Source organism: Lagenorhynchus albirostris, chromosome 19, assembly GCF_949774975.1.
Source record: "Lagenorhynchus albirostris chromosome 19, mLagAlb1.1, whole genome shotgun sequence".
Classification (NCBI taxonomy): domain Eukaryota; kingdom Metazoa; phylum Chordata; class Mammalia; order Artiodactyla; family Delphinidae; genus Lagenorhynchus; species Lagenorhynchus albirostris.
This window is the reverse complement of record NC_083113.1, coordinates 42,397,291-42,424,499: the sequence shown is the minus strand read 5'-3', so window position 1 is coordinate 42,424,499 and position 27,209 is coordinate 42,397,291. Positions and strand designations below refer to the sequence as shown.

The window sequence follows — 27,209 nt, the reverse complement described above, 5'->3', positions numbered from 1 at the left end:
TCTGAGCTCAGGAGAGATGCAGACACTGGCCAGCAAAGAGAGAAGATGGGGACAGCTATGGGGGTCTGGGCAGGGGCCTGGGGGAGACCTAGAACACAGGACACATTAGGGGATGAGAAGAGGGGAGGAATCCAGGAAGGAGCCTAAGAAGTGGCCAGGGGGAGCCCGGGTGTGCAGTGGTTTCTAGAAGAATCGAACAGTCAGTGGTATGCTGTGAAGAGGCAGGTAAGATGGAAACTGAAAATGTCCACTGGATTTATTTACTTAAAATATGTTTACACAAGTAATCCACAATCACTGTAGAAAAACTGTAAACAGAAAGATAAGCAAAATGAGGAAAATATTAACCACTTCCTAATCACACAACTAACATTTTGGTGTCCACTGCTCCACCCCTTTTTCTCTGCATGTGCAAATTTTTTTCTAATTAAAAAGAAATTGGGGCAACTTCCCTGGTGGCACACTGGTTAAGAATCAGCCTGCCAACGCAGGGGACATGGGTTCAAGCCCTGGTCTGGGAAGATCCCACAGGCCGCAGAGCAACTAAGCCTGTGCGCCACAACTACTGAGCCTGCGCTCTAGAGCCCGCGCTCTAGAGCCCGCGAGCCACAACTACTGAGCCCACATGCCACAACTACTGAAGCCCACGCGCCTAGAGCCTGTGCTCCGCAATAAGAGAAGCGACCGCAACGAGAAGCCCGTGCACTGCAACGAAGAGTCGCCCCCGCTCGCCACAACTAGAGAAAGCCCGTGTGCAGCAACGAAGACCCAACACAGCCAAAAATAAATAAATAAATTTATATTATTAAAAAAAATTAATATTGTACACAATTTTTAAAGGTTACTTTCCATTTATAGTTATTACACGTGTGAATTTTCTTAATACATAAAAATGGGATGGTGCTCCCTGCCCTGCCCTTCTAATGGGGCTCATGACTCTTCACATCCATCCTGGCTGAGCCAAATATCGCTGGCACTTTCATGACTGCTCTGGGTTCTGGGAGATGGAGACCCTGGTGGCTGACTCGATCCCCTACTGATGTACAAATAACCCTGCAGGACCTTCCTTGCACATCCCACCCCCCTCCATGCTCTAGCACTTTCCCCTGGAATAGAGTCCCCAAAATGAAAATAGCTGGCTCAGAAGGTTGCCAAAATTGCCTTCTAGAGAGACCGTCCGAAAAGAGAACAAGCTGCTGACACTGGCAGGAATGGTTCCAGTGGCCTGGTGGTGGACAGGCCCCAACCCAAAATTCTGATTCAGGGGTTACAGCCCAGGGGCTAGAATGGCCTAATACCAGCCAGACTTGGAGACCCAATGGCTCTCAGGTTCATGCTCATGGTGAACCAAGTAGAACGGATACACCTGCCCTCACTGCCCCCAACAGAGGAGCTCTCTGCGTGCTGCCTGCACTGCCCAACCCAGGTCCCTCCATGGAAGCCACACGTCCCCATCAGAAGCCTGTGGCCATGTGGAGTGGGTGGGTGGGACACTGTGGGTGGGAGCTGTGGCCCTGCCTACCTTAATCATATCATCCATGATGTGCACATTGAAGCCTTCACAGTCACCACAGGGGCTCCGGATCCTCCACAGGTCCTGTAAGGAAGGCACAGCCTTACTGACACCCACCCAGCCAGGGCACACCAACATCCGCACTCACCCAATGGGGGCAGGTGGGCAGGCACACCAAGGGCTCTGTGGGACAGCACAGAGATGTCCACGCCCACCCAGGCACACGGAAGTGTGGTGACAAGAGCAGGAAGGGTAAGTGAGGTCAGGCTGGGGGGCTGCCCCAGGTCCAAACCTGAGGCACATCTTGCTGCTCCCGCAGGCGTGGAAGAAATGCCCACAGTTGAATGGGCCCAGAGACACCAAAGACCCAGGATGGTTCCTCAAACCTGTAAAGCCCCCCATGATCCCAAGCCCTCTCCTATGAGGGACAATCGGCCAGAGCTACCAGGATAGTGTCTCTCCCTCCTTGTCCATCCTGAACACCGGTTCATTGGGAAGAGCTCTATCAACCAGTTCTCGAGGCTCTACGCCTATAAAGAGAGCGTGAGGACAGGATCCCCGGAGGGGACCAGAGGTGCACTCTGGCCAGTCAACGTTGCATTCTCTGTCTCTTGGACATATGCCTAGGAACAGTGTCATTCTCCGCATTCCCTCTTTGGCCATGAAAACCAGAATTTACATGGAATCTGATCAAGTGAATAAAAAACACAAAAGAAATGCCCAGAAAATTAAGTGATGGAACCACTAAGCTACCAATGGATAAAGCCGTTCTTATCAGAGAAATATCAAATGACATTCACGCTACATTTCAGGTTAAAAGCATTTCAAAATCCTTTTAATAAAAAATGCCTTTCCCAAAATGACTTTGTGACTGTGGTTCTGCTTTGATGAGAAAATTAAAATGAAGGTTTTCAATTTTTCTCGCATAAAGAAGCTGACTCGCCCATCTCAAAATGCTTTTAACAACGGGAGCCTCAGCTCTCTTTTTTTTTTTGCCAGAACAGTCACTTTATTAACAGGAAGGGGGGGCCAGGCCTCTCGGCCCAGCGTGGCGCGGGCTGTGTGTGAGGTATGGTAACAGAATTGGAGCCTCAGCTCTTAATGAGAGCAGAGCAAGCTGAACAGCTTATCTTCTGAAACTCTTAATTTATATTTTAAAATTATTCTGATAAGCCATAATTGTAAAATGACAACACACAGCCATTTCCATTTCATGTGCCAAATTACTTCATTTTTACAAAGGCAAGCCTCTTCTATTCAGTCCTGCAGTGTGATGACACAGAAAAACAGAGGCCCAAACTATTAAGACCCTAGTTGCTCCATCTGCATCCAAAGTCTTTACAAGAAAACAAGGTCCCCCCCATCCCCCGCCCGAAAACTTCTGGGTGGCCTACCCTGAACTCCACGACCATCATGTGCAGCGAGGCAGCCTGGGGCATCACCACAGCGCCAGGCGCCAGGTGCCTGTCCACAGCAGTCCGTACATACCAGAAGTACAGGTTGTGCCACGGAAGCAGGCTGGTGGTGAAGAACGGCTCACCCAGGAGGAGAGAAACCTGGCGATCAGAGCAAGAAGCAGGACCAGGGCATCAGAAGGATTCGGCTGAGGAGTAAAGGACAGGTTACAAGTTTCACAGGCACATTCGTTCATTCATTCACTCACCCACTTGGTCAGTCAGTCAACAAGCATGTCAAGGTCTGCACCTGCCCTTGAGGATACAAAGATGAGAAACAGACATGAGCCCTGCCCTCAGGAGTGCAGAGTGGAAGGGGCAGCAGACAAGGCTGGGGGCCGTCCTCAGAGAGTGCAGTAAGCTCTGACAGAAGCAAGGAAGGGGCTCGTGGAGAGACTCTAGAGGTAAGAGCATAGGGAAGGGCTTCCAGGATGGCATCCTGTAAACCCTACTCAAAGCCTTATCATGACAATTTATTATCAGCGCTAGTCTGTCTCCTTCACCAGGCTCGGAGACCACAGAAGTAGGGACAGAGAAGTGGCAGCACAGTATTCCCAGCACAGCACCTGGCCCAGAGCAGATGGTCAGTGAAGGTTTGCTGATTAGATGAATAAATGCATGAACAGGAGACAGAAAAGCAAAGGAGTAGGGATTACAGGCAGAGGGATGGGCAGAAGCAAAAGCAGGGGTGTGAAATAGAGAAAGGCCCTTTTGGGAGCTTGTCAGACGAGCAGGTGGGGTAGGACAGTAAAGAAAGGGTGAGGCCACAGAGGTAGAGAGAAGCCAGGTCACCAAAGGCAGCTGATGACAGGTAAAGGGGACTGGACTCTGCCCTGGAGGCAAGAGGGGATCACGAAAAGCTTTAATCAGGGTTTAGTATGAGAAGGAATGTGCTTTAGAAAGATCCCTCAGGAGTTCCCTGGTGGCCTAGTGGTTAGGATTCTGGGCTTTCACTGCTGTGGCCCGCGTTCAATCCCTGACTGGGGAACTGAGAGATCCCACAAGCCACACAGTGTGGCAAAAAAAAAAGAAAGAAAGATCCCCAAAGTATGTAGGAAGTAGGGAGGCTACCTGCAGGTGGAGCTGGGGACAGGACATGACTTGGGCGAGCACTGCTATAGTCCAGGCAAGGAGTGGGGAGTCTGTGTCAAAGGGAGGAGAACCAGACAGCAGATGCTGAGGAGCCAGACTACCCAGGGCTGGGCCCAAGCAGACAGGCATCAAGGACAGGGTCAGTCCAAGATGACACATGGGTTCCTAGTTGAGATGACAGAGATGCAGAAGGAAACAACGAAAACAGAAAGGGGTTGGCCCTGTGTATTCCCTGCTCCCCCAACACTGAGGCAAGAATGCCCACTCTCACCACTTCTACTCAACAGTGACCTGGAGTCTAGCCAGTGCACCATATCAATGGCTTTCAGAATTTAAATTTTCTTTCTTTCTCTTTTTTTTTTTGGCCGTGCCGTGCGGCTTGTGGGATCTTAGTTCCCCAACCAGGGACTGAACTCATGCCCCCTGCAGTGGAAGCGTGGAGTCCTAACCATTGGACCGCCAGGGAATTCCCTAAATATCTTTTTAATCCTCATCTATAAGGGAAAGAAAGAGCAACTTGTACATGAATGATCAGAGCAGCATCCTTCATGGTAGCCAAAAAGGAGAAACCACCCAAATGTCCATAAACTGTCCATCAATATGGATAAATAAACGTCCATCAGTATGGACAAATAAAATGTGGTACAGCCATACAGTGGAGTATTATTCAGCAGCAAAAATAAATGAAGTATTGATATATGCTGTAACATGAATGAACTTTGAAAGAAGCCACCTACGAAGGACTATACGTAGCATGATTCCATTTATATGAAATGTCCAGAATTGGCACATCCATACAGAAGGAAAACAGGCTAGTGGCTGCCTAGGGCTGGGAGGCTGGGGATAAATAGGGAGTGACTGCTAATGGGCAAGGAGTTTCTTTCTGGGTGATGAAAATGTTCTAAAATTGATTGTGGTGATGGCTGCATAATCTTATGAATATACTAACTCACTGAACCGTACACTTTAAATTTCTTTGCTGTATGAACCATATCTCAGAAAGAAAGCTGTTCTTAAAAAAAAGGCATGGGAGGAAAACAGGCAAAAGGCTTAAATAGATATTTCACTAAACAAGATATAGAATAGCTTATAAGCACATGAAAAGGTGTTCAACATTATTAGGCAAACACAACTCAAAACTACGAGACATCACCACACACCCACTAAAATGGCTATACTTAAAAAAAAAAAAAAAAAAAAAGAGGGCTTCCCTGGTAGCGCAGTGGTTGAGAGTCCACCTGCTGATGCAGGGGACACAGGTTCGTGCCCCGGTCCGGGAAGATCCCACGTGCCGCGGGGAAGCTAGGCCCGTGAGCCATGGCCGCTGAGCCTGTGCTCCACAACGGGAGAGGCCACAACAGTGAGAGGCCCATGTACCGCAAAAAAAAAAAAAAAAAAAAGAGACAATACGAAGTGTTGGTAAAGATATGGAGAAACTGGAACCCTCATACATTACTGGTTGGGATATAAAATGGTATACCCGCTTTGGATAACAGTTTAATAGTTTATTTAAAAGTTAAACAGTGAATTCCACTGCGGTCCAGTGGTTAGGACTCGGCACTTTCACTGCTGAGGGCCCAGGTTCAATCCCTGGTCAGGGAACTAATATCCCACAAGCCATATGGCACAGCAAAAAAAAAAAAAAAAAAAGAGTTAAACAAAAATATCACACAACCCAGCAATTCCAAGCCTAGGTATCTAAGGGAACCGAAAACACAAACCCTCACAAAGACTTAACATACCCATGCTCACAGTAGCATTATTCATAATAGTCAAAAACTGGAAACAATCCAAATGTCCACCAACAAGTGAATGGGTAAACCAAATATCACACAGTCATACACTGGAACACTACTCAGCATTGAAAAGGAACAAAATACTGACACATTCTACAACACGGATGAACCTTTCAGCCATGAACAGTGAAATAAGCCCAACACAAAAGACCACATATTGGATTATTCCACTCACACGAAATGCCAAGAAAAGGCAAAGTTACAGAGAGAGAAACCACATCAGCGGCTGCCTGGGGCTAGGGGCTGGGTGATGGAAGTTCTAAAACTAGACAGTGTGACAGTTATATAATTCTCTATATTTACTAAAAAATCTTCAAATTGTACACTTGGAATGGGTTAGTTTTATGGTATGTCAATTATATCTCAATAAAGGGGTTAAAAAAAATGTTGGCAAGAAAGATGACAGGTTCCAGCTTGAAGGGCCTGTGGGATATGTGAGATTTGAAGACCCGGCTTGGACACCCACGATTCCCACACGGGAAGGGATGTGATGGTCTCGAGAGGAGATGCAACGGAAGAGGAGAGGACAGACAAGAAGAGAGCACCAAGGACACCTGCAGGGAAGGATCAAGTGAAGGAAGAGAGACCGATGAAGGACTGAGAAGGAGCAGCCAGAAAGAGAAGAGGAAACCCTGGAAAGGCAGCCTCTTAAGGGCCTAAAGAGAAGTATGTTGAGGAGGGAGAGGCCCCTGTTGTGAGGGTGCAGGAGGCCAGCGAGATGAAGCGACAAGGAGACCGTGTCTAGTAGCTAAGGTTACTGAGGGCCGGGAGCAGTTTCGGAGGCACACGGGGGACTGAGGAACAGATGGGAGGCGGAAGCGTGCACAGCAGTGCTGTGAAGGGAAAAGGGAGGGGACACGATGTGCCGAAGTCGCTCTTAGCAGAGCTCGTCTGCCGTTGCTGAAGGAGCAGCCATGAGCCACTTGAGAGCTGTGCAAGTATTTGCTCAGCAGGCATCTCTGCAAACCTCACCACACCCTCAACAGCGGCGAGTCCTTAGCTGGTGAGTGACTGGGGGACACACAGAGAGGTCCGGAGAAGGGGGCAGTCAGGCTGTCTCAGAGCCGTGCTGTCCAGAGCAAACGCAGAGCACTCACTACTTACCTTTTTACCCTCCAAGTCTGCAGGTGTTAATAATTCAGGCCGTTTCTCTATTATATTAATTTTATCTTCCAAGTGGTTAGTCTTGAAGATCTTAGAGAGAAAACAAAACTATTGTTTTTGTCCAGAAAAAGAACATCTCAGTTCCTTTATCTGTGTGCAGTTCTCTGGCCAAACAGTTCTGGAGCACCACTTTCAGCTGCTTTGCAGAACTTCTCCCATCCAAAGGCCTCCTACAGACCTCAGATGAGATCAGGAGCAAAATGTCATAAGAGCAAAAGAAATTTCTCTTGCAGGCACATTGGCAAGACTTAGCTGTAGGCTTGTAGTTCTGGTGGAGGTAGGTTATCCCTCAGAGAGGGAATCACAGGCCAGGAGGAGAAACACTGTCACAGAACCAACCAGTCAGGTCAGTTTGTGAGCAGTGACTCTGTGGGCGCTGGTGCCCCAGAAACAAATCTCAAATTCAGTTCTATCACCACAAAGACTTTAGTTTTTTTCATTTTATGTGAAGTGAGGAGAGAAGCCTAAACATCTTCAGCCACAACAAAGTAGAGTCTAAACACTCACTGCTATTCAACGACAGCCCCAGAAGACTTCCAGGCCAGCTCTCGACTCAGGAGTCACAAGAACTTCACTGGCAGCTCCTACTTCTCCCAGTTCCCTTGGTACCAGCACTGCTTCAAAGCGATCAATCCCAGACTCAGGAAGGCAGGCCCCACAGGTCCCCTCATTATTTCAGTAACAACAATTATCACTTACTTTTTTCATCAGTCTATGAGAAGCTGCTGAATTCTCTATCGTAAATACCTGAAGAGGATACCATGCTATTAGTTGTAGGAGGTGCACTTAACAGAGAAAGAAAACAAAGATTAAAATGCAACTCCAAGGCAGAGGACAACATCTAACTAACTCTACCTGTGCTCATTATCCCCCTGGGACAGTACAACATTCTGCGCTGAGCCTAGCGAGGTAGCAGACTCAGACTCGGGAGCTGTGGCGATGGGGCAACAGCTATAGCCTGACTCCTGCCCGACACGAGGCAACAACCCCTTAGCCACCAACACAAGCACGCCTGCCACGTATGTGGCAGCTGCACTTGAAAGAGCTTTAGTCACAAAACCATGTACCCAGACCACATGACACCCGAACTCAAGGGCGGCCGTCAGGAACCTGGTAGAAGGCACATGTCCAGTACCTGCTCTGCCCCAAGGTGATGGGCCAGTATGGAGAGCAGACTGCCATCACTGATGCACAGGCAGACACTGTCCGGCTTAAGCACCTGCAGAAAAGAACAACCTCAGCACAGATTTTCTTACAATGTCAAGAAATTCCTGTTGACAAACTGACAGGAACATTTCCCATCTGACCCCCTAACTCACTCTGTGATTACTCAATCTTGATTTCCTCCTCACTCCATCCCCTACACAGCCCGGCTGGATCTTCCTATGCCCTAACACCAGTCATACCTGCCTCCCAGGCCCAGGTGGTAACCAGCCCCCCACTCCAACACAACCACCTCCCTCACCTCTCCCCACCATCAGGAAAGACTGTCCTCAAGCCATCCTAGAAGGCCCAGCTGAAGGGCTGCCCTGTTTATCAGAGGCAACCTCCCAATCCACAACCACAGGCCTCTTCCCTACCTGGTCACAGCACAGAAAGCTGTACGCATGTCAAATGACTCCCCAAAGCAGGAATGCCTTTATGGGTCAACAGACTCCTCTGAGAGAAACTTAAGATGGTTGGGACCCTCCTTCCCCCCAAAAATGCAGGCATATGCATACGTGCACACACATTTTTCTGCATATGACTCCAAGGGGTCCAAAGACCCCCGTCCAAACCTTGTGTGTGGTCCCCAGGCTGAGACACCCCTTCTACAGGTAGCAGGGAGCAAAGGTCTTTCAGGAGAGTTACATGACAAAATTTACATTCTAGAAAATTTTAGAAAGGAAGTAGGAGATGAGAGGAATAATGGGGTGGCTGAATCCACAAGGATCACGCAAAGGAATTGCTGGTGACCATAAAGGCAAAGTGTCCAGAGGTAAGGCAGGGGCCAGGGAGAGGCTCCCATAGAAGAGCAGAGAACAAGCCCTCAGGTAGTCCAGAAACAAGCTCCCTGGCCTCTGCCCAAATGCCCGCCCAGAAGGAGCCAGCTGAAGCCACTCATGGACAGAGAAGGGAGCACAGAAAACAAAACCAGCTAATCATAAGTGAGCAATGAGCTCGATCGGGTCCATGGGACAAACCTCTCCTGGCCTACAACCACCTAAGGGGCTGGACACTTACCGTCCTCAGGGCCTGGACGTATTGATCAGTTCTGTTCTGATCATTGATCTCTCCAAACCGAGGCCGGTTCCAGAGCAGGTGAGCCTGGCAGTCACACACAGGGCGTGCTGGGTGGGCTCTCCCATCCTTTTCGGGGCTGGGCCAGGAAATGAACAGACACAGGGTGATGACCTGCTAGGCACCAGTGAGTATGAAGGCACGGCACAGGGACCTGCCCCAGGGAAATCGAAATGGAGAGGGGACACACGCATGGTCCTCTAGGGGGCATGAGTCTAGGCACTGGCTGTGGAGTGGGCGTTAGAGGTCGGAGGGCCCTCCAATTCAAGGCTTCTCATATATATCTGCTCCAAATGGGGGTCCTGCCACTGGGGCAGCCTCTTCAGAGTACACACAAACAGGCACTGAAATACCCAGTCACAAACTTTTGCTCTTATTCTGTTCAGATACAAATGTGCCCACTCAAACCTCTACAGGGTCTGTACAGGGAATTTAGATAAAGGCACAGTGTCACAGCCTAATGTCCCACCCAATGAGGCTTGGGGCACACCTGGTCCTCTGGAGGCTGTACCACACACAGTAGTCGTCATGGTGGGCTACCAGGCAGAGGGCTGAGCCCTGGACAACAGGCTCCTCTTCTGGCAGGAAGTACACACACTGCATCCAGTGGTCCCGCCACTGAAACAGGAAGAGAATCAGCTATCACCAAGCTGCAACAAGAGCAATGCATCTAATCTGGGGGCCAAAACCCAATTCAAAAATCAATTTGCAGGGAAACCACTGTGTGGACTATAGATAGCTACTATGGCCAAAGAGATAAAGAAGAAAATCCTCAAGTCAGAGAGGCTAAAAGTTCAAAATCTTGCTGGAACACTGCTGGCTTCAGAAGGATAGAATGTGGCCTAGGGCAGTGGTCTTCAAGGTGGGCTCAGGGGAGGGGACTCCAGCCTCTGCCATGTGTTGTGTGTGTGTGTGTGTGTGTGTGTGTGTGTGTGTGTGAGAGAGAGAGAGAGAGTGTGATCGTGACTAGCAGGAACCTTCTGCCAAAATGTGTACTTGATTGCAAGTATCTCCCCTCCACTAAAATCATACCTATACTGACCTCCTGCCCCCACCCACACCTCTTCAGAGTAGCTCCTCAGAGCTGAGAGGCTGTCTCCCAGGCTACAGTCCTCATCTGACTTCAAATAAAGTTAAGTCACAACTCTCACACTGTGTTGTTTTTTTTTTTCAGTCAACACATTCTATCCTACCTGATCTTGAACTTAAAGACAGGTGAATAACATTCCCATCTATCTAAGATGTCTATTTGAATGTAAAAGCTAGAAAATTAAAATCTAACCAGATACATTCTGGAAAAAATAAACACTAACAAGGAGGAAAAAAGATCTCTAAAACCTGTTATTCATTCTTTACTGTGCCTCCCTGACCCCTCCCAGTCTCCCACAGTGCTTCCCTGTCACCATGTCCCTCCCACACACCAGCCTCCCAGGTCCTAATGCTAAAGAGCTATGATAGCCAGAATCCACTGTCTGAGGCTGATCAAAAGCAGTTTAATGAAGTCATGAGGGAGATTCATTAGCAGCTCTTCAAATTCGAAACAGTCCAAAAGTCACCACTGGTAGAGGAAGGACACAAGCCCCACAGTCAGGACACCTGGGGACAAGCACCCAGCAAGGCTGCCTACACCTGAGGCCCTGCTCCCCTCATCGGCCCGGCTTTGTGTGGTTACCCAGCATGTCTTATATGAGGATTCAAGGAGAAAATACACATAGAAGCACTTTGAAGATATACAAATGAGAAGTATTTACATTTTAATGAAATTCTTATGCTAATTTTGCAATTACCACACTCCTAGAGAGGAAGAAAGCAGCCCAGTGCCAACCTCAATTCTGTTGGAGAATTCTGACCTCCCCCCCACACCACACCCCACCACACACACACCACACACGCCCCCCACACACACAGATCACACACCACACACACACACCCCACACCCCACACCCCACACACGCTCTCAGCCTACCGAGGACTGAGGCTATGCAGAGTGGAGCCGGGGCAGCTCAAGGGCCCAGGAGGACTGACCGAAATCGCACAGCAGTCATGACCCTTTGGCCTAAGCAGTAACTCAGGGAGCAGGATGAGATGCTAAGGCCTTCCCTGAAGTCACCATGTATACACCCAGAACCAGCAGCTGAGCAATCAAAGCCAAGCCAGTGCCCAGCAAGTGGGAACAGGAAGTCAGAACACACAGAGGACAGTGCCCAAGGCCTCCCAGGTGGAGGGAACATTTGATTCCTTGGTCCTGAAGCATCTTTCCCACTTTCTTCCCTTGTGTTTGTGTACAGAGGGGTAGATAATACATGCACATGAGAGAAAACTCAAAAGATATAAAAGGGTCATGGAGTGAAAAATAAGTTTCCTTTCCACCCCTAACCTCCAGCTCCCTTCCCAGAAGCAACCATTTTTACCAATTTCTGTGAATTCTTCCCAAGATACCCTTGCATACATGCACCACACATAAAGGCTGATAAACACATATATTCTTATTTTTAATAACGCCAACGCTGGCACAGCACACACTGTTCTGTGCCTCTCGTTTCACTTGATCTGTCCTTGAGACTGTTCCACATCAGTGCAGAGACAGCCACCTCACCCTCTGCGTGGATGCAGGAAAATGGACTTGGCCAGTCCCTGCTGGTGGCCTCTAGGTTGTTCCAGTCTTTTCTATTTAATCAGGGCTGCAGTGAGTATCCTGGCACACACGTCATTCTACACGTATGCAGCTCCATCCAGAGCCTAAATGCCTAGAAGGGGCGTCTTGTCCCATCCTGACTGACTGTGGGCCTTGCTGCACTCCACAACGCTCTGGTGATCACCCTCCTGCACTGCCCCATGGCTCCACCAACAGCATGCAAACTCTGAACTTTATTCACTAATACACGAAAAACAGTATTTCACTGTTTAAATCTGCATGGTTCTTGGACTTCCCTGATGGCACAGTGGTTAAGAATCCACCTGCCAATGCAGGGGACACGGGTTCGAGTCCTGGTCCGGGAAGATCCCAAGTGCCATGGAGCAACCAAGCCCATGCGCCACAGCTACTGAGCCCGCGCCCTAGAGCCTGAGAGCCACAACTACTGAAGCCCGCGCACCTAGAGCCCGTGCTCTGCAACAAGAGAAGCCACTGCAGTGAGAAGCCAGTGCACTGCAATAAACAGTAGCCCCTGCTCGCCTCAACTAGAGAAAGCCCGTGCGCAGCAACGAAGACCAAACGCAGCTGAAAAATAAATAAATAAATAAATAAAATTAAGAAAAATATTTTTAAAGAAAAAGGAATATAATATGTATTTCCTTTTCTGTAGTTCACATCCTCCCCACTTTCCATTGAGCTGAAGAAGGTAGATTTTGAGGTCACAGAAAATGCGGCTGTAGACAGGCTGTAGTTCTCTATCACAAGCTAATCTGAGGACCCCTGGATTACTCGGTGGGCAGGTCTAAGAGTGGCTGTACCAGGACGAGGGGAGAGCCAGCACACCAAAGCTGCCCTATGGCTCACTGTGACCACTGGTGTTGACCATGAACTTGGCCTGAAAGGTCTATCTTATATCTTACTACAGCTAGCCTTGCCTTTTTTTCTTTTAAACTCTTCTTTGACATTGATTCTAACATAGTCCCTTCTATCTCTAAATTCTTAGGAATCTAAGATTCAACATGCTCCTTTCCCAGGACCAAAAGTGGACAAGTTTCCTGATTTCCATGAAAACGTGCTCAGCTCCTGCCTCTTACCTGGAGTTCCTCTGGATCCGAGTGTGCCCAGAAGGGGGCCGTGGTGCACTTGATCTTCCCCTCAGGGTCCATTTCAATATCCCACCAGGAGAGAACCACCTGAGCTTGGCCAGATGCCAGAGGTTCAAACTGCCTGCTATGGGAGGCTGCTGAGCTACTGACTTGCTTGCTGAAGTCCACACTGTGGAAGAATATTCAGGAACTGAAGCATATTTTAAGCTCACACACTCCATCTTTAAGCATTTATGGTGACCTCACCAGCAATGAGACTTGTTTGCAATGGACTCCTGATGTCAAAATGAACTCAAAAAGAACTGCCAAAGACCGCAATTCACCAAGTGTCTCCAAACGCCATGACCCTGGGTGGCTCCTTGGTACCTGAACATAGGCAGCACGTTGCTGAGGACAGTGAAGTCAGTGGGAGACACCTGGTTCAGCTGAATGTCATAGACAGAGGGCGCGCCAGGACACCTCTCCAGTTCCAAGGGGGGGACAATGACTTGCTCTCCAAGGCTGGTCTGAACACGGATGGGAAACAGCTTGTTCCATGACCACATCCTCCTGGACTCCACCAGCTGTGCATAGACGGTTGCTCTGTGAGGCACTGCCTCACAATTTTTCTAAGTTTATATTAAAAAAGTAAAACAAAAGAACAAAAAAATAACCAGTTACGTTGACCCACAGTAATTCCCATTGAGCAAAAGAGATTTATTCCCTAATATTAGGGAATAAATATTAGTATAGTAATTATAAATATTAGTATAGTATTAGTATAGTATAAATATTAGTATAGTATAAATATACTAATATTTATATTATATTATAAACATTAGTATAGTATAAATATACTAATATTTATATTAGCATATTATATACAATAATATATATTATATTATATATATAATATTACATATTACATTTATATATATAATACATATATAAATATATAAATATTAGTATAGTATTAGTATAGTATTATTAGTATAGTATTATAGATTAGTAACATCTAATGCCTTATCACTATTAGGACAGTGAACTGTTTTCAGCCAATGCCCTTGGGAACAGAAGAAACCAGACTTCAGAAAGAATACACATTATGCCTAAGACGACTTATGTCAGGTAAGTTCCTAGCTACCTGACACTCTTGAATATTTCAAAAATAAACCTTGCCCCAGGAGCTTCCACCTGAGTGGGTGGTGGGATTCCAGGGCGCTGCTATGGAGGGGTGTAGTGAGCCACAGCTGGATGCTAAGGCCAAGGTCACCAACTAGCTCATAGATTTTCAGTGGAAGCTGGGTATGGCTGTGCGCTCAGACAGCTGCAGATCACTTAAGTATCCTTATGTTGCAGTGATGCTCAAAGTGGCAGATCATTCAGGCCAAGTAAAGAACAAGTCCTTCGAAATGACAATTCCACAGTTTCAGAATTTCTAGACAGTTCAAGGAAATTGCTGCAATTATTGAAACTGTGTGAAAACTGATTACTTGGTTGATGAATTGCTACCATCATTCTAAAATAATGGACTTCACTTTCTGCAACAAAACTGCCTAAGGATCAAATGATATTTATTGAATGAAAATTACACTTTTGGTTTTCCATTTTTTTAAATAATAAAAAAGAAAATCAGACAAACAGGAATTACAAAGTGGTGATTGCCACACACTTTGTGAATGTACTAAGAGCCACTGAATTGGAAACTTTAAAGGGTGAAGAACTCTGTGGTATGTGAATTCTATCTTAATTGGACAAGTGGCCATCCTCAACTGACCTGACCTCCTGGCCTCACCTGGCACTGCCGACCACACTCCTCACTTGGCTTTGGCTGCAGTCCCTCATCCGATTTCCCTCCTGCCTCATTCATCCAACACCCTCTACCTGCCAGGCACTAGGGGCCCAACCATGAAGAGAACACTCACAGCTGCTACTGCACAGAAAGCACAAGCACAGGGTTTGTCTACCTCATCACTAGTGACCTTTTGGATCAGGTGATCCTTTACTGTGGGGGCTGCTCTGTGCATTGTAGGATGTTTGGTAACATCCCTGGCCTCTACCCACACATGACAGTAGCACCACCTCTCAGTTGTGACATCAAAACTGTCTCCAGACACAGCTCTGGATGAGAAGCACTGCTCTCCCCCTCTGTCTCCTTCACAAAGCTGTGCTTCCCCTGCCCATCCCTTACAGAAAGAATTCCCCAGAGACCTGGTCTGGACCATCTTTTTCTCCCACCATGTACTCTCCCATTTGACCTCAACCACTCCATCTTCATTTACCAAATACACGTACCCAAATGCCTCCTGGTCCTCTCTACTTGGCTGACCCTCAGCTCAAAGTCTGTCTAAACCAAACAAGTCACCTTCACCTCTCCCCCACCTTCCCAGGCCTGGTCCTCCTCCCAGTCAACAGGGAGCACCACCATCCAAGCCAGTCACCTATACCTCAAACCCTGGCATCATCCTCAATGCCTCCACATCTAAGTAACAGAAGTCCTTGACCACCTTCCCCCTCCCCGAGTCTACCTCTCTGGGCTCCACTGCTATGGCCTTGACTAAGGCCTACCTCAGCCCAGCACCTGAACAACTCCAGCCACCTTCTAACTAGTCTTCCTGCCCCTAGTGTTGCACCCCAGCTGCTCTCCACATGCCTGCCTGCATAAATCTGACACTGATCCTCTGCTTAAAATCCTTCTGAGCTACCACATTGCCTTCTGGAGCACAGGGGCCCTTCTTGGTCAGGCCCTGCCCAGCCCTTCAGCCTTCTCTCTTACCCTGCCTCCCACACACCCATAATCTGACTCATCTTCACATCTTTGTGCAGGCTGACCTCCTCTGCCGCGACTCCCCCCAGCTGCCAGGCCAAACCCTGCTCACTCTCAAGACTGACTCAGCTCATGCTTCATCTTCCCCAACCTCCCCGCCTTCTCCCACCAGAGGGGCAGGACCTCACCCCACCGACCACCATCAGCGTGGACCTCAAACTGTACTGTGACCACCTGCCCACCTACCTGCCTCCCCAGGAGCTCACCCTCATATTCTTGGTACTCAGAAAAGGCTCTGCAAAATGAAGGCACCAATAAATGTGTCTTCTGAGATCAATTCCTGGGTCACTGCAATACCACATGGACTATCTGTCAGACACTCCAGCACCCCAGTTCCATGACCTCCAATGTGGCAGGAAAAGGGACAGGGTAATGGAGACTGTGTGCCGCCATAGCTCCTTCAAGCTGAGACTCAAGCTCGGCAGATGGGGACAGTGATTAGAGTGGACAGTGCACACCTGGCTGCTACGGGCCAGCTGGGAGAGGAAGCTGAGGACGGCTGCCTGTGCACCTTTTAATTACTAGATGAATTAGAGAAAGACAAATTGAACAACATTAACATAATTCTGAATATCCTTGTTCTCTATTTCAGGGATTCATCTAATTGATGGTTTTAATGTGGAGAAATAGAAATAATTTCTACCAAAGTTACTAGGAAGAATTTTGCATTTTGGAGACAAGACATCTCACGCAGGATGGGGAGCTGGAGGACGATCACCATCACATGCTGACCTCATGAGTAATGTGGACGCGGGCCCCAAATGCCTTGGAAGGAGCCCCCTTCCTCACTCCAGGGGTACTAAGTACCCCTCAAAAGAATACCGGGCCAAGACAGTTACGGGCTCATGTGAACAGTGCCCACATGGCAGGTGCCAGCAGAAGCAGCAAACACTCACACCTCCCCAGCCGGCCTTTGCCTCTGAGTCTCCACCTCCCAGTTTATGTTCATAAAAAAGCAAGACCAACATCTCTGAGCTAAAATTTTCAGCATATCTCTCCCTTCTCAAAACAACTGTTGGGGCTTCCCTGGTGGTGCAGTGGTTAAGCATCTGCCTGCCAATGCAGGGGACATGGGTTCAAACCCTGGCCTGGGAAGATCCCAAATGCTGTGGAGCAGCTAAGCCTGTGGCCACAGCTACTGAGCCTGTGCTCAAGAGCCCGCAAGCCCCAACTACTGAGCCTGTGTGCCACAACTACTGAAGCCTGCGTGCCTAGAGCCCATGCTCCACAACAAGAGAAGCCACCGCAATGAGAAGCCTGAGCACCACAAGGAAAAGTAGCCCCCACTCACCGCAACTAGAGAAAAGCCTGTGCACTGCAACGAAGACCCAACACAGCCAAAAATAAAAACAAACAAACAAATTTATTAAAAAAACAAAAACCTGCCAAAGATTATCACCACCCAAACTCCTTCATCTGGAACAGCCTGGCATTCAAGGTCTTCTATCCTCCACCCCATTCTCCACATTAGCTTACAAGCACCTTAGGCTGGTGTTCCCACTGACCTACCAAACAGGTCCTCCACCTGGGACATCTCTCCTTTTCCTCAGTGCCTTTCCAAATTCCACCCTCTCCACATATGCCCTCATCTCCTTCCTGAGCCTTGACCTTTTCCACCAGCCCTAAACCAAATGTCAGTGGTGCTTCTGCCTACCTCTCCATCTGGCCCATCAAGTCCTTACCACTGCTGACTAGTGTGGATATAGAAGCAAGAAGAATGGCTTATACTTCTCCCTGGATGCTAGAACACCTTACACACAGGTGACATTAAAAGAATGTTTGCTGAATTCAATTTGAAGATAGTTTCTAGTCTTTTGACTCTAACCTACTAAGACGTGGCATTCAAGAGGCACAGAGTCATAATTGAGGACAGTTAGAATCTCGTAGGAATCAAAGGTTGCCCTAAGGTGTACAGAGAGGCACTGAGGGCTCAGGCTATGTAGAGCGTGGTGTGTCAATGAGAGCTGTGTGAGTCAACTGAGATCACAGCAATTTGCCCGAAGGAGGCCCTCAGTCCCCTACCTGCACGAGATGCCTGTGTGCGTGTTCATAGGAGGGCAGTGCTCCCTCCCCAATCAGTTCCGTGTCAAACAGCTCCGTGATCAGGATGTTGGCACGGCATGGCATGTCACCATCTGAGAAACAAAAGGAAAGAGTCAGAAGCAAGCAACAGATTGGAACAAATATTAACAGCAAATATGTAAAAGATAAAAGGTTAATAGGTCACTAAAATTGAAAGCACATACATATGCTGAAGTATTTAGAAGTGTCATCATGTCTGCAACTGACTTTTCAACGGTTCAGAAAAAATAAAATAAAATAAAATCCACATTGACATAACACGTATACATCAAAATGCTAACGAGTGACTTCTAAGTCCTGGTTAAGAGAACATGGGTGTTCACCATACTACTCTATCAATTTTTCTGTATGTTTAATAATGCAAGGGACTTGTAAAACTGATAAGAAAACTACAAACACCCAAGAAGAAAACCAGGCAAAAATACAAATAGACAATTCAAAACAGAAAGCAAATCAATCAAATACATGAAAAAATTTTTATTCTTATTAGCAATTAGAGAGATACAAACAATTAAACTATTAACTATTAAATTAGCAAAAATTATTTGAAAAGCAAAACTGAATGCTGGTACTTCAGATATTTCTAGGCTGCAGAGAGGGGGAGAAAACTAAAGCAAGAGAGAGGTTGATTCCACTGATACGCAATGATACAACTGAGATCCAGGATTCAGAAACCCCAGTTCCTTACACTAAATCCCCCTTAATTAAGTTAGTTTCTTGCTACCAAACAATCCCCCAAATAATAGTTTTTTAAGGACAGTAGGATTATGGAAGGTCTTTCTGTTAACTCTATTTTTTAAACCTCTATAATATAATGTAAAGTAATATTACTTCTACAATTACAATTTTTAATGAGCCCAGATAAAACTGACTTTGGAAGGGGTATTCATCATGGAGAATTAACTGTAAACACTCCTAATGGCTCATGAATTACAATTTGACAAAGCCCACTCATCTTCCCTACACAGAAGACAAGTATCACAGATGAAGTGAGAAAGAGCAGCATTAAGAGGTTCAAAGAAGGACGCAGTAGAGGGAGCTTGAGCCTTGAGTCATGGAGAGCTGGGCCTGGATCCCACTTTCTAGCCCTGAACCCTCAGTCCTGACCATAAGTCACCTCATCTGTAAAAGAGTGGTAGGTTACAAGATCTGCTTCACCTGGTGGTGTTTCAAATAACAAAGGTAAAACCTATCCAGTTCCTATGAAGTACACGTGTCCTCAATGGCAGCACAACGTGAAAGGAGGCTGAGAAGAAACTTCTGTCTCCTGGCACAGAGACCACCCTCCTGGGTCACTGCCCATCCTCTCTGATATCATGCCAAACTCCAACTGAAATACACTGTCCCATACTAAGCCAACCACCCCACTTGCACACACCTGCTTCTCTGTCCAACATTTCTTCTCAATGAACAGCATCACCAGTCACACAGTCCTGAAACCTGGGCATCACTGACCAGCTCCAGAACAGGAACCCTGACTGGCCTGTTCACCACTGCACCCCAGCGCCTAGAACAATGCTGAGCACCCAGTAACAGTCAGCAAATGTTAGCTAAATTCTTGATTCCTCCCTTTTTGTCACCCTACATCTAATCAATCACCAAGCCCTACCAATTCTACCTTCTGAATAATTTTTAAGCCAATTATGTAACTTAAAATGATTTATTGCCCAAATCTTCTTCAAAAATAAAGCTTTATGATCTAATGAATTTCAACAAATACTTTTTGAGAGCCTGTTGAGTACTAATGTATAAGGGTACAGAGGGTGCAGGGCCAGAGGAGGGGCAGTTACCCCAGGTGCCTCAGAAGTCTTCACCAAATGACTGGATGAATGAATAAGTGCCACCCCAAGTTGGCTGCTACACGTCTCAGCATGTAATCCATCTCTGGGGAATAGGCAACAAACTCAGATGCCATTTTTTAAAAGGGCTCAGAACAGAAGCTTGGAAATATGCATTTGGGAGCAAAAAGGAAGCTGCAAAGGACAACCAAGACTGGGAGATGTCACTGAGGCCTGGGAAGGGAGAGTTTTCAGAAGGACTCAATGGCAGAAGTACCAAAGCTGCAGTGTTTGTAAAGCAGGGAAAAGACCATCAGCCCGGGCAGTGAGGAAGCCACTTGTCAAGTTGAAGAAGTAGAAACAAAGTCCCATTTACAAGGGGTTAAGGACCAAGCAAAGCTGACAATCTACTCACTAAACAAATATGACTGAATTCTTTCATGTGCCAGGCCCTGTGCCAAGTTATGGAATGGAATTAATATTAATAAGACTACACAGTCCATGAGCTCAGGATGCTTCAGCTGTGTGGGGATACAGACATTAAATACATAATTACATAATTACTTCATTATTGCAGTCATAAGCACTACATAGAAAAATATTAAGAAACATAAGAGGGGGCTGGCGTGAACAACACACAGCCTGGAGGAGGCACAGGGCAGAGCACAGAGTGAGTGACACGGCAAAGGCTGCTCGGCAGGTGAGTCTCCGCTCTCTCAAGATCTCGGGCCAAAATGGAGTAACTGGGATCAGACTTATCCACCACCATAATCAACTAGAAAACCTTGCAAAACATATGAAACAAGTGGTTTTAGATGTTGAACAATGGGAAACAAAGTGACCCCTACTACTGCCCTGGCTTCTAGCCAGCAGGCACTTTCCAGACCATGGTACTCGGTACACAGAGTGAGAAGCCAAGCAAAGTGTCTTGCTGAATAAGGAGACAGCAAAGAGTTCAAGGGAGTGGAGGAGGCTACACTTCAGGGAGAGAGCCGGACAGGAAGTTACACAGAAAAAGGGCTTCAGAAATCTGCAGAGGGTTCCCCTCATGTCTCTTACTGACTATATTCACACACACACAGGCTAAGTCTCCAGAAGGCCGGGCAAAGGATGACCATGTAGCTATAAGCTGAACAACTGCCAGAGCTCAGAGGACTAAGAAACATTCTAGTTCTGATTAGCCAGTGCCCAGGCATTCAGCAGAGACCCCAGAAAGGTCACACTGTACTAGTATGGCTAAAGCTTGCTTAGAACAAGGGTTCTCAATAGGGGGAGCTAGGGGAGCTTTCTCAATAGGAGAAAGCACACAGGCTTTCTCTAGTTGTGGGCTTTCTCTAGTTGTGGCAAGCGGGGGCTATTCTTCGTTGCGGTGCACAGGCTTCTCATTGCAGTGGCTTCACTTGTTGCGGAGCACGGGCTCTAGGTGCACAGGCTTCAGTAGTTGTTGCACACAGGCTCAGTAACTGTGGCTCACGGGCTCAGTAGTTGTGGTTCGCGGGGTCTAGAGCGCAGGCTCAGTAGTTGTTGCGCACGGGTTTAGTTGCTCCGTGGCATGTGGGATCTTCCTGGATCAGGGCTTGAACCTGTGTCCGCTGCATTGGCAGGTGGATTCTTAACCACTGTACCACCAGGGAAGTCCCCCTAGAAGCTTCTTGTCCACTGTGCTCTTCCAGTATCAGTGGCATGTGAAATGTTAGAAGTCTGATTCAAATTCCTAAACTATAAAAAATATTCTGAAAACCTGGAAAGACCGAGCTACACAGGCAAATCTCTCACACTGGATACTGAGACAGGATATCGGAACTAAGCAAACCTCTTTCTACTATCAACTTAGTTTTACTTCTATCTGATAAAACTCAAAATTCAGATAAATTTTGAATTCCAACTTGCTTAAGCAAAAGGTTTCATTTGTTTGCATCACCACTCTTATACTTGATTAGCTCTGGTTTACTCATTCCTGATTTGTTTTAACTAGTAGAGAAATAAACTAACAGAAAAGCAAAGTGCTTATCTTCAGATCAGCACATGGAGAGGCCCCAGTCTCTGTGATTACCTGGGTACATCTATTCCACAAACTAGAATAAACCTTTTCCTCTCTCCTACAAGAGCAAGTAAAGCTTTTGACACAGGATGTGTTGATCTTACCTGGCCCTATGGTCACCTCAGTGGAATGCTTGTTGATAATCTTAATCTTATCACTGAAGCCATTTTTCTCCACAATCTTTACAGCAGCATCAGCCATAGGTTTGAAAACCTAAAAATTAGAGACAAAACCCAAGTAAAAATGAGCAATAAATTAAATAACATCCTAAAACCCAAGATATGCCTTGATTCTGGTCCTATGACTTGTACTAAAAGAGGCCTACACTACAGAATTTCTTCCTGAATACACAAAATGTACCTTTGTTACCATTTGATACAGGCAAAATACTTCACTGGGCTGATTTGGGTTCAGTTGATAAATAAACAAGACTTCATCTATGTAACTTAAATACTTCTCCAAATGTGTGTCTTGGAAATGAATACAAAAGGATGAAATTCCGCTGGGTTTAACTTGCAGCTGGGCCTTCCCATTACATGTCAGGCACAGGAGGGATGCAGGGGGCTCCCAAGGAGGCTGCACTACCTAGTAAGGATGGCAGGTGCCAGTGCTATGCTAGAGGGAACCAGGAAGGGGACTTGCCTCACAAAACCATGATCTGTGAACTGGGACAGGAAGTGTATGCGCTCTCTAGAGGAAAGTGAGACTGTAACTGTAGTAGATGTTAAGTGTGAGCAGCAGGTTACTCTCCTGCTCAAAACTGTCTCAAATCCCTACTGCTAGCAGAACACAGCCTATATTTTCTTACGGTATTTGAGGCCCTCCAAAATGTGGACCACCTTACTTTACCCAGCCTTACTCCCCTCCCACACCCTCCACCCGATACACACATACACACACACAACCAACGCTACAGCCACGCGGATGTCCTCATTGTGCAGGAGGCAAGCCTGAGCTTTCCCTGCCCTACTCCCACCTGCAAGCAAACCCAACTTTCCAGGGCAGCACAAATCCCCCCCAACAGAAGTCTTCCCTGAACCCTTCACATGTCCCTAAACATAAGTTTCTCCAACTCTTACTTTCCAGCCTGCCCAACTTAGATTGCACAGCTCCAACCACGTCACTGCATAAAACATACAGATGCACATGCGGCCACACACAGAGAAAGGAAATTTTTGAAAATGATAAAGTGCCTGGTCACGATGACAAGATTTCCATTTTTTTCTAAGACCTTTTCTGCATCACCCATATTTTCTGCCGTGATCACGTATTTCTTTTATTATAGTCAAAAGGGAAATGCTATATTCTTCTATAAAGAATGCATATGTGCTCAGCTAGGAAAAAAAAATCTTCACAATCTGTTTCAAATTATTTCTAATCTCTGGCTTGATGGTTTTGATGTATTCATAGTTTGAGGGCCTCAAACCCTCAGTTCTCACCTATCAGTTTACCTCCACCCCAGAAGTATCACAAGCTCACACCATCCTCTCAGCCCTCCTGCCTCCTGACTTATCATTCATCTCTTCCACTGACCCTTCAGGCTCTGTCATTCACAGCCTCCTCCTCAGCCACCAAGAACTCAAGAACTCACCCCAAACACTATCTGGAATGAACACTGAAGCTGACTTCCCAACATCATTCTGTGTCCTCTCCTGGCCCTCAAATCAGTTTGGGGAACTGACCTTCTTTCAAGTGGTGCATCTGTCTGGTCTAAGGTCAATGAGGTAAGTTAAATGGCATTTAACCTTATTCTGGCCAATGATACCTAAAGAGAAGTCTGCTAGAGATGCCTAGAAAGTTCTTTTTGCCCTTAAAAAGGAGAAAGAAAGAGAGGAAGCCAGGACCATGCTTTGTTTTCAAGGCATTTGCCACAGAAATCACTGTAACCCAATGCACCTTCCCTAAATATTCCTTCCTTTTCAAATGTACTAAAAGAGAAGCCTACAGTCAATGTCTGTGATTTCTTATATTCCATCCATTCCTCAACCTTACTCTCCTGAAAATATCACCTAAAGGGGGGTCACCAATAACCTCCTCGCTGCCAACCCACAGCTTTCTCAGTCCTCATCCTGCTCAATTTCTACACCTGCGCTAATACAGTAGCCATATGTAGCTATTTAAATGTAAATGAAAACTGAATAAAATTCCAAAATTCAGTTCCTCAGGCCTACTAGTCACATTTCAAGTGCTCAGCAGCCACATGTGGCTAGGGACCAGCATACTGGCCAGTAGAGCCATAGAAGATTTTCAACATCAGAAAGTTCTATCGGACAGTGCTGCTCTATAACATCCACACCGACTGACCACTCCCTCTTTCTCACGATTTCTATGCAGTCTGCCCCTACCCTCTAGGGTCTCTTCGTGTCTGTCTGAACTTGACTTTATGGCCACTCTTCTTCCCTCAGCCCCCTGAACATAGGTGTGTTCCAAGGTCTGCTCTTTTCAGTGTACTCTCTCTCCGTGGACAGCCTCCTACACTGCCAGCTTCACCTGTCACATCTTTAGCAAGTGAATCCCAAATCCACTATATATGCAACTCTCTCAAGGTTCAGACTTCCGTCTATAGGGACCAGCAGGTTCTCTCTCACTCTTTCTTCTGCACCTGTCTTTCCTGTTGCCATGCAGCTCAGGCAGAGCTGAAACCACAGGGCAATCCACAGACAAGAACAGAGGATCAAACAGGTAGTCACTAAAACAAAAACTGGGAGGCCACCATAAGATGTCAAGAATCAAATGGAAGAGGTCTGAGAGTCACAGGCGAGAGTAGCAAGAGAATTAGAAATCCAGGTAAGTGATGTAAAAATATGGAAAAACCTAAGAGTACAGTCCTACCAATTCTATCGAAAAGTATGTTCTCACCCTATATTTTTAATTAGCAGTCCACATATATACTGGCTCCTGCCACAAGACCTGTCTCTCTCATACTCAACACGTCCAAAATGAAATGCATTGTCTTTCCTACAAAGTAAGTTATCTTCCTCTGAGTTCCTCTTACCAGTCAATGGCATCCCTGCCTCCACCCCAGACACCCACACTAGAAAACTAACTCTCACATACATGCACACCCTGCCATCAAAGCTACCAATGTGGAGTCAGCACCATATCAGGAACTAAAAAGACCAAGCTCCAGGTCTAGCTCTCCTACTTATTAACTGTGGGACTTACATCTTTAAACTCTATGGGTCTTAGTTTCTTCATTTACAAAGATAATAAAATCTAGTTGAGTTTTTTGTTTTTTGCCGTGCTGTGGAGCAGAGCTTGCTCCTCTCCCGCTCAGCCGTGCAGGCTGAATCGACCAAAGCAATGGTTATGGAGAAGCCTAGTCCCCTGCTGGTCAGGCGGGAATTTGTGAGACAGTATTACACACTGCTGAACCAGGCCCCAGACATGTTACACAGATTTTATGGAAAGAACTCTTCTTATGTCCATGCGGGATTGGATTCAAATGGAAAGCCAGCAGATGCAGTCTAGGGACAGAAAGAAATCCATAGGAAAGTGATGTCACAAAACTTCACCAATTGCCACTCTAATATCTGTCATGTTGATGCTCATGCCACTCTGAATGACCGTGTGGTGGTCCAGGTGATGGGCTTGCTCTCTAATAACACCCAGGCTTTAAGGAGATTCATGCAGACCTTTGTCCTTGCTCCTGAGAGCTCTACTGAAAATAAGTTCTATGTTCACAATGATATCTTCAGATACCAAGATGAGGTCTTTGGTGGCTTTGTCCCTGAGCCTGAGGAAGAATCTGAAGAAGTAGAGGAACCTGAAGAAAGACAGCAGACACCTGAGGTGGTACCTGATGATTCTGGAACTTTCTATGATCAAACTGTCAGCAATGACTTAGAAGAACATTTAGAAGAACCTGTTGCTGAACCAGAGCCTGATCCTGAACCAGAACCGGAGCAAGAACCTGTGTCTGAAGTCCAAGAGGAAAAGTCTGAGCCAGTACTGGAAGAAACTGCTCCTGAGGATGCTCAGAAGAGTTCTTCTCCAGCGCCTGCAGACATAGCCCAGACAGTGCAGAAGGACTTGAGAACCTTTTCTTGGACATCTGTGACCAGCAAGAACCTTCCACCCAGTGGAGCTATTCCAGTTACTGGGATACCACCTCATGCTGTTAAAGTACCAGCTTCACAGCCTCGTCCAGAGTCTAAGCCTCAATCTCAAATTCAATTCCACTGCAGAGGCCTCAGAGGGATCAAAGGGTTCAAGAACAGCGAATAAATGTTCCTCTCCAGGGCTTCCCTGGTGGCGCAGTGGTTGAGAGTCCGCCTGCCGATGCAGGGAACACGGGTTCGTGCCCCGGTCCGGGAAGATCCCACATGCCGCGGAGCGGCTGGGCCCGTGAGCCATGGCCGCTGAGCCTGCGCTTCCGGAGCCTGTGCTCCACAACGGGAGAGGCCACAACAGTGAGAGGCCCGCGTACCGCAAAGAAAAAAAAAAAAAAAAAAAACCGTAGATTTGTTCTATCAGGTTCAGAGTATGTTGGGAATTACAGAATCCCTCCTTTCACGCTGTATGTCTTGTGTTCATTTGTTATGCCTCACTCTGAAATTGAGTCTCAAACTGGAATGCCTTTGAGGTCAGATGCTTCTGTAGAGGTTCTTTGACCTGAATAGTTCAGCATTTGTATTAAGTTTTATTTCAGTGTCTCTTCAGAATCCTAGTCATAGCCCATAACAAAGAATGTAACTTTAATATTTGACTTTGCTGGTGTGCTTGAGTGTGCACTAGGTTTTTTTATTTAAATCACAGCCATATGGTAAATTTTCTATTTTGTTATGGTTCCCTTTTATTGGTGGGCATGCAGTGGGCGTTTCTTGGAAATAGCCAATTTTTATTAAAATATTTCTGGAAGAAAATTAAAAAAAAAGAAAAATCTATTTGAGTCTACACTGATTTCTTTTTATCAGCTCAAAGACTCCCACAAAGGCAAAGAAACGGCTCTTAATCAATTTAATAAAATCCTGAGGCAAGTGTACAGAATTGCACGCACCCGTGCACACACCCCTCTCAGGACTTTTATGGAGACCTGAAGCCCATTATTCTTACCTCAAGTTAAGAACACCTAACTCAAGATATTAGAGTTAAAAGTCTTTATTGAGACACTCAGGTCTTCCGGAGTCTAGCTATAATCCACCTTTCTGTGTTTTTCTACCATGACAACCCTCTGCCACAACTCTGGATGACACTTCCCCAAACACACCACGGTACTCCCTCAGCCTAAAATGCCTACCTTTCTAGACCATAAGCATGAGGGCCACCCTGTAAACAAGCAGTGGCGGGGGAGCTGGAAGGAGTCTGGGTAGAACACCCAGAATGCTGACCTCTACACTTCATGTGAGAAAGCAAAAAACTTCTATCTGTTTAAGCCACTGTTATTTTGGGACTTTGTTATCTGCAACTTAATCACCATATGAACCAAATTTTGTAGGGCAAAGTGCTTAAATACATGACCC

The 27,209-nt window shown here is 46.6% G+C and overlaps 1 protein-coding gene and 2 pseudogenes across 9 annotated transcripts in view; 2 read left to right on the top strand and 1 right to left on the bottom strand.

The window, feature by feature from the left end:
- The window catches only part of PRMT7 (protein arginine methyltransferase 7), a 49,199-nt gene that overhangs the window by 3,095 nt on the left and 18,895 nt on the right, over positions 1-27,209 (bottom strand). For 6 of the 9 annotated variants that reach the window (XM_060132626.1, XM_060132628.1, XM_060132630.1 and 3 more), the window contains 11 exons: positions 21,852-21,960; positions 17,869-17,981; positions 13,407-13,648; positions 13,029-13,209; positions 9,790-9,917; positions 9,243-9,378; positions 8,155-8,238; positions 7,719-7,766; positions 6,960-7,049; positions 2,908-3,069; positions 1,523-1,597 (listed from right to left, as the gene is read on the bottom strand). In XM_060132626.1, coding sequence (XP_059988609.1) covers positions 1,523-1,597; positions 2,908-3,069; positions 6,960-7,049; positions 7,719-7,766; positions 8,155-8,238; positions 9,243-9,378; positions 9,790-9,917; positions 13,029-13,209; positions 13,407-13,648; positions 17,869-17,981; positions 21,852-21,960 — 1,368 coding nt within the window. Of the gene's footprint in view, positions 1-1,522; positions 1,598-2,907; positions 3,117-6,959; positions 7,050-7,718; positions 7,767-8,154; positions 8,239-9,242; positions 9,379-9,789; positions 9,918-13,028; positions 13,210-13,406; positions 13,649-17,868; positions 17,982-21,851; positions 21,961-27,209 lie in introns of all 9 variants that reach the window. The other 3 variants (XR_009537316.1, XM_060132632.1, XM_060132633.1) reach the window with 3 other exon arrangements.
- LOC132509717 (COMM domain-containing protein 6-like) lies at positions 14,204-14,501 on the top strand (annotated as a pseudogene).
- LOC132510155 (ras GTPase-activating protein-binding protein 1-like) lies at positions 25,051-27,059 on the top strand (annotated as a pseudogene).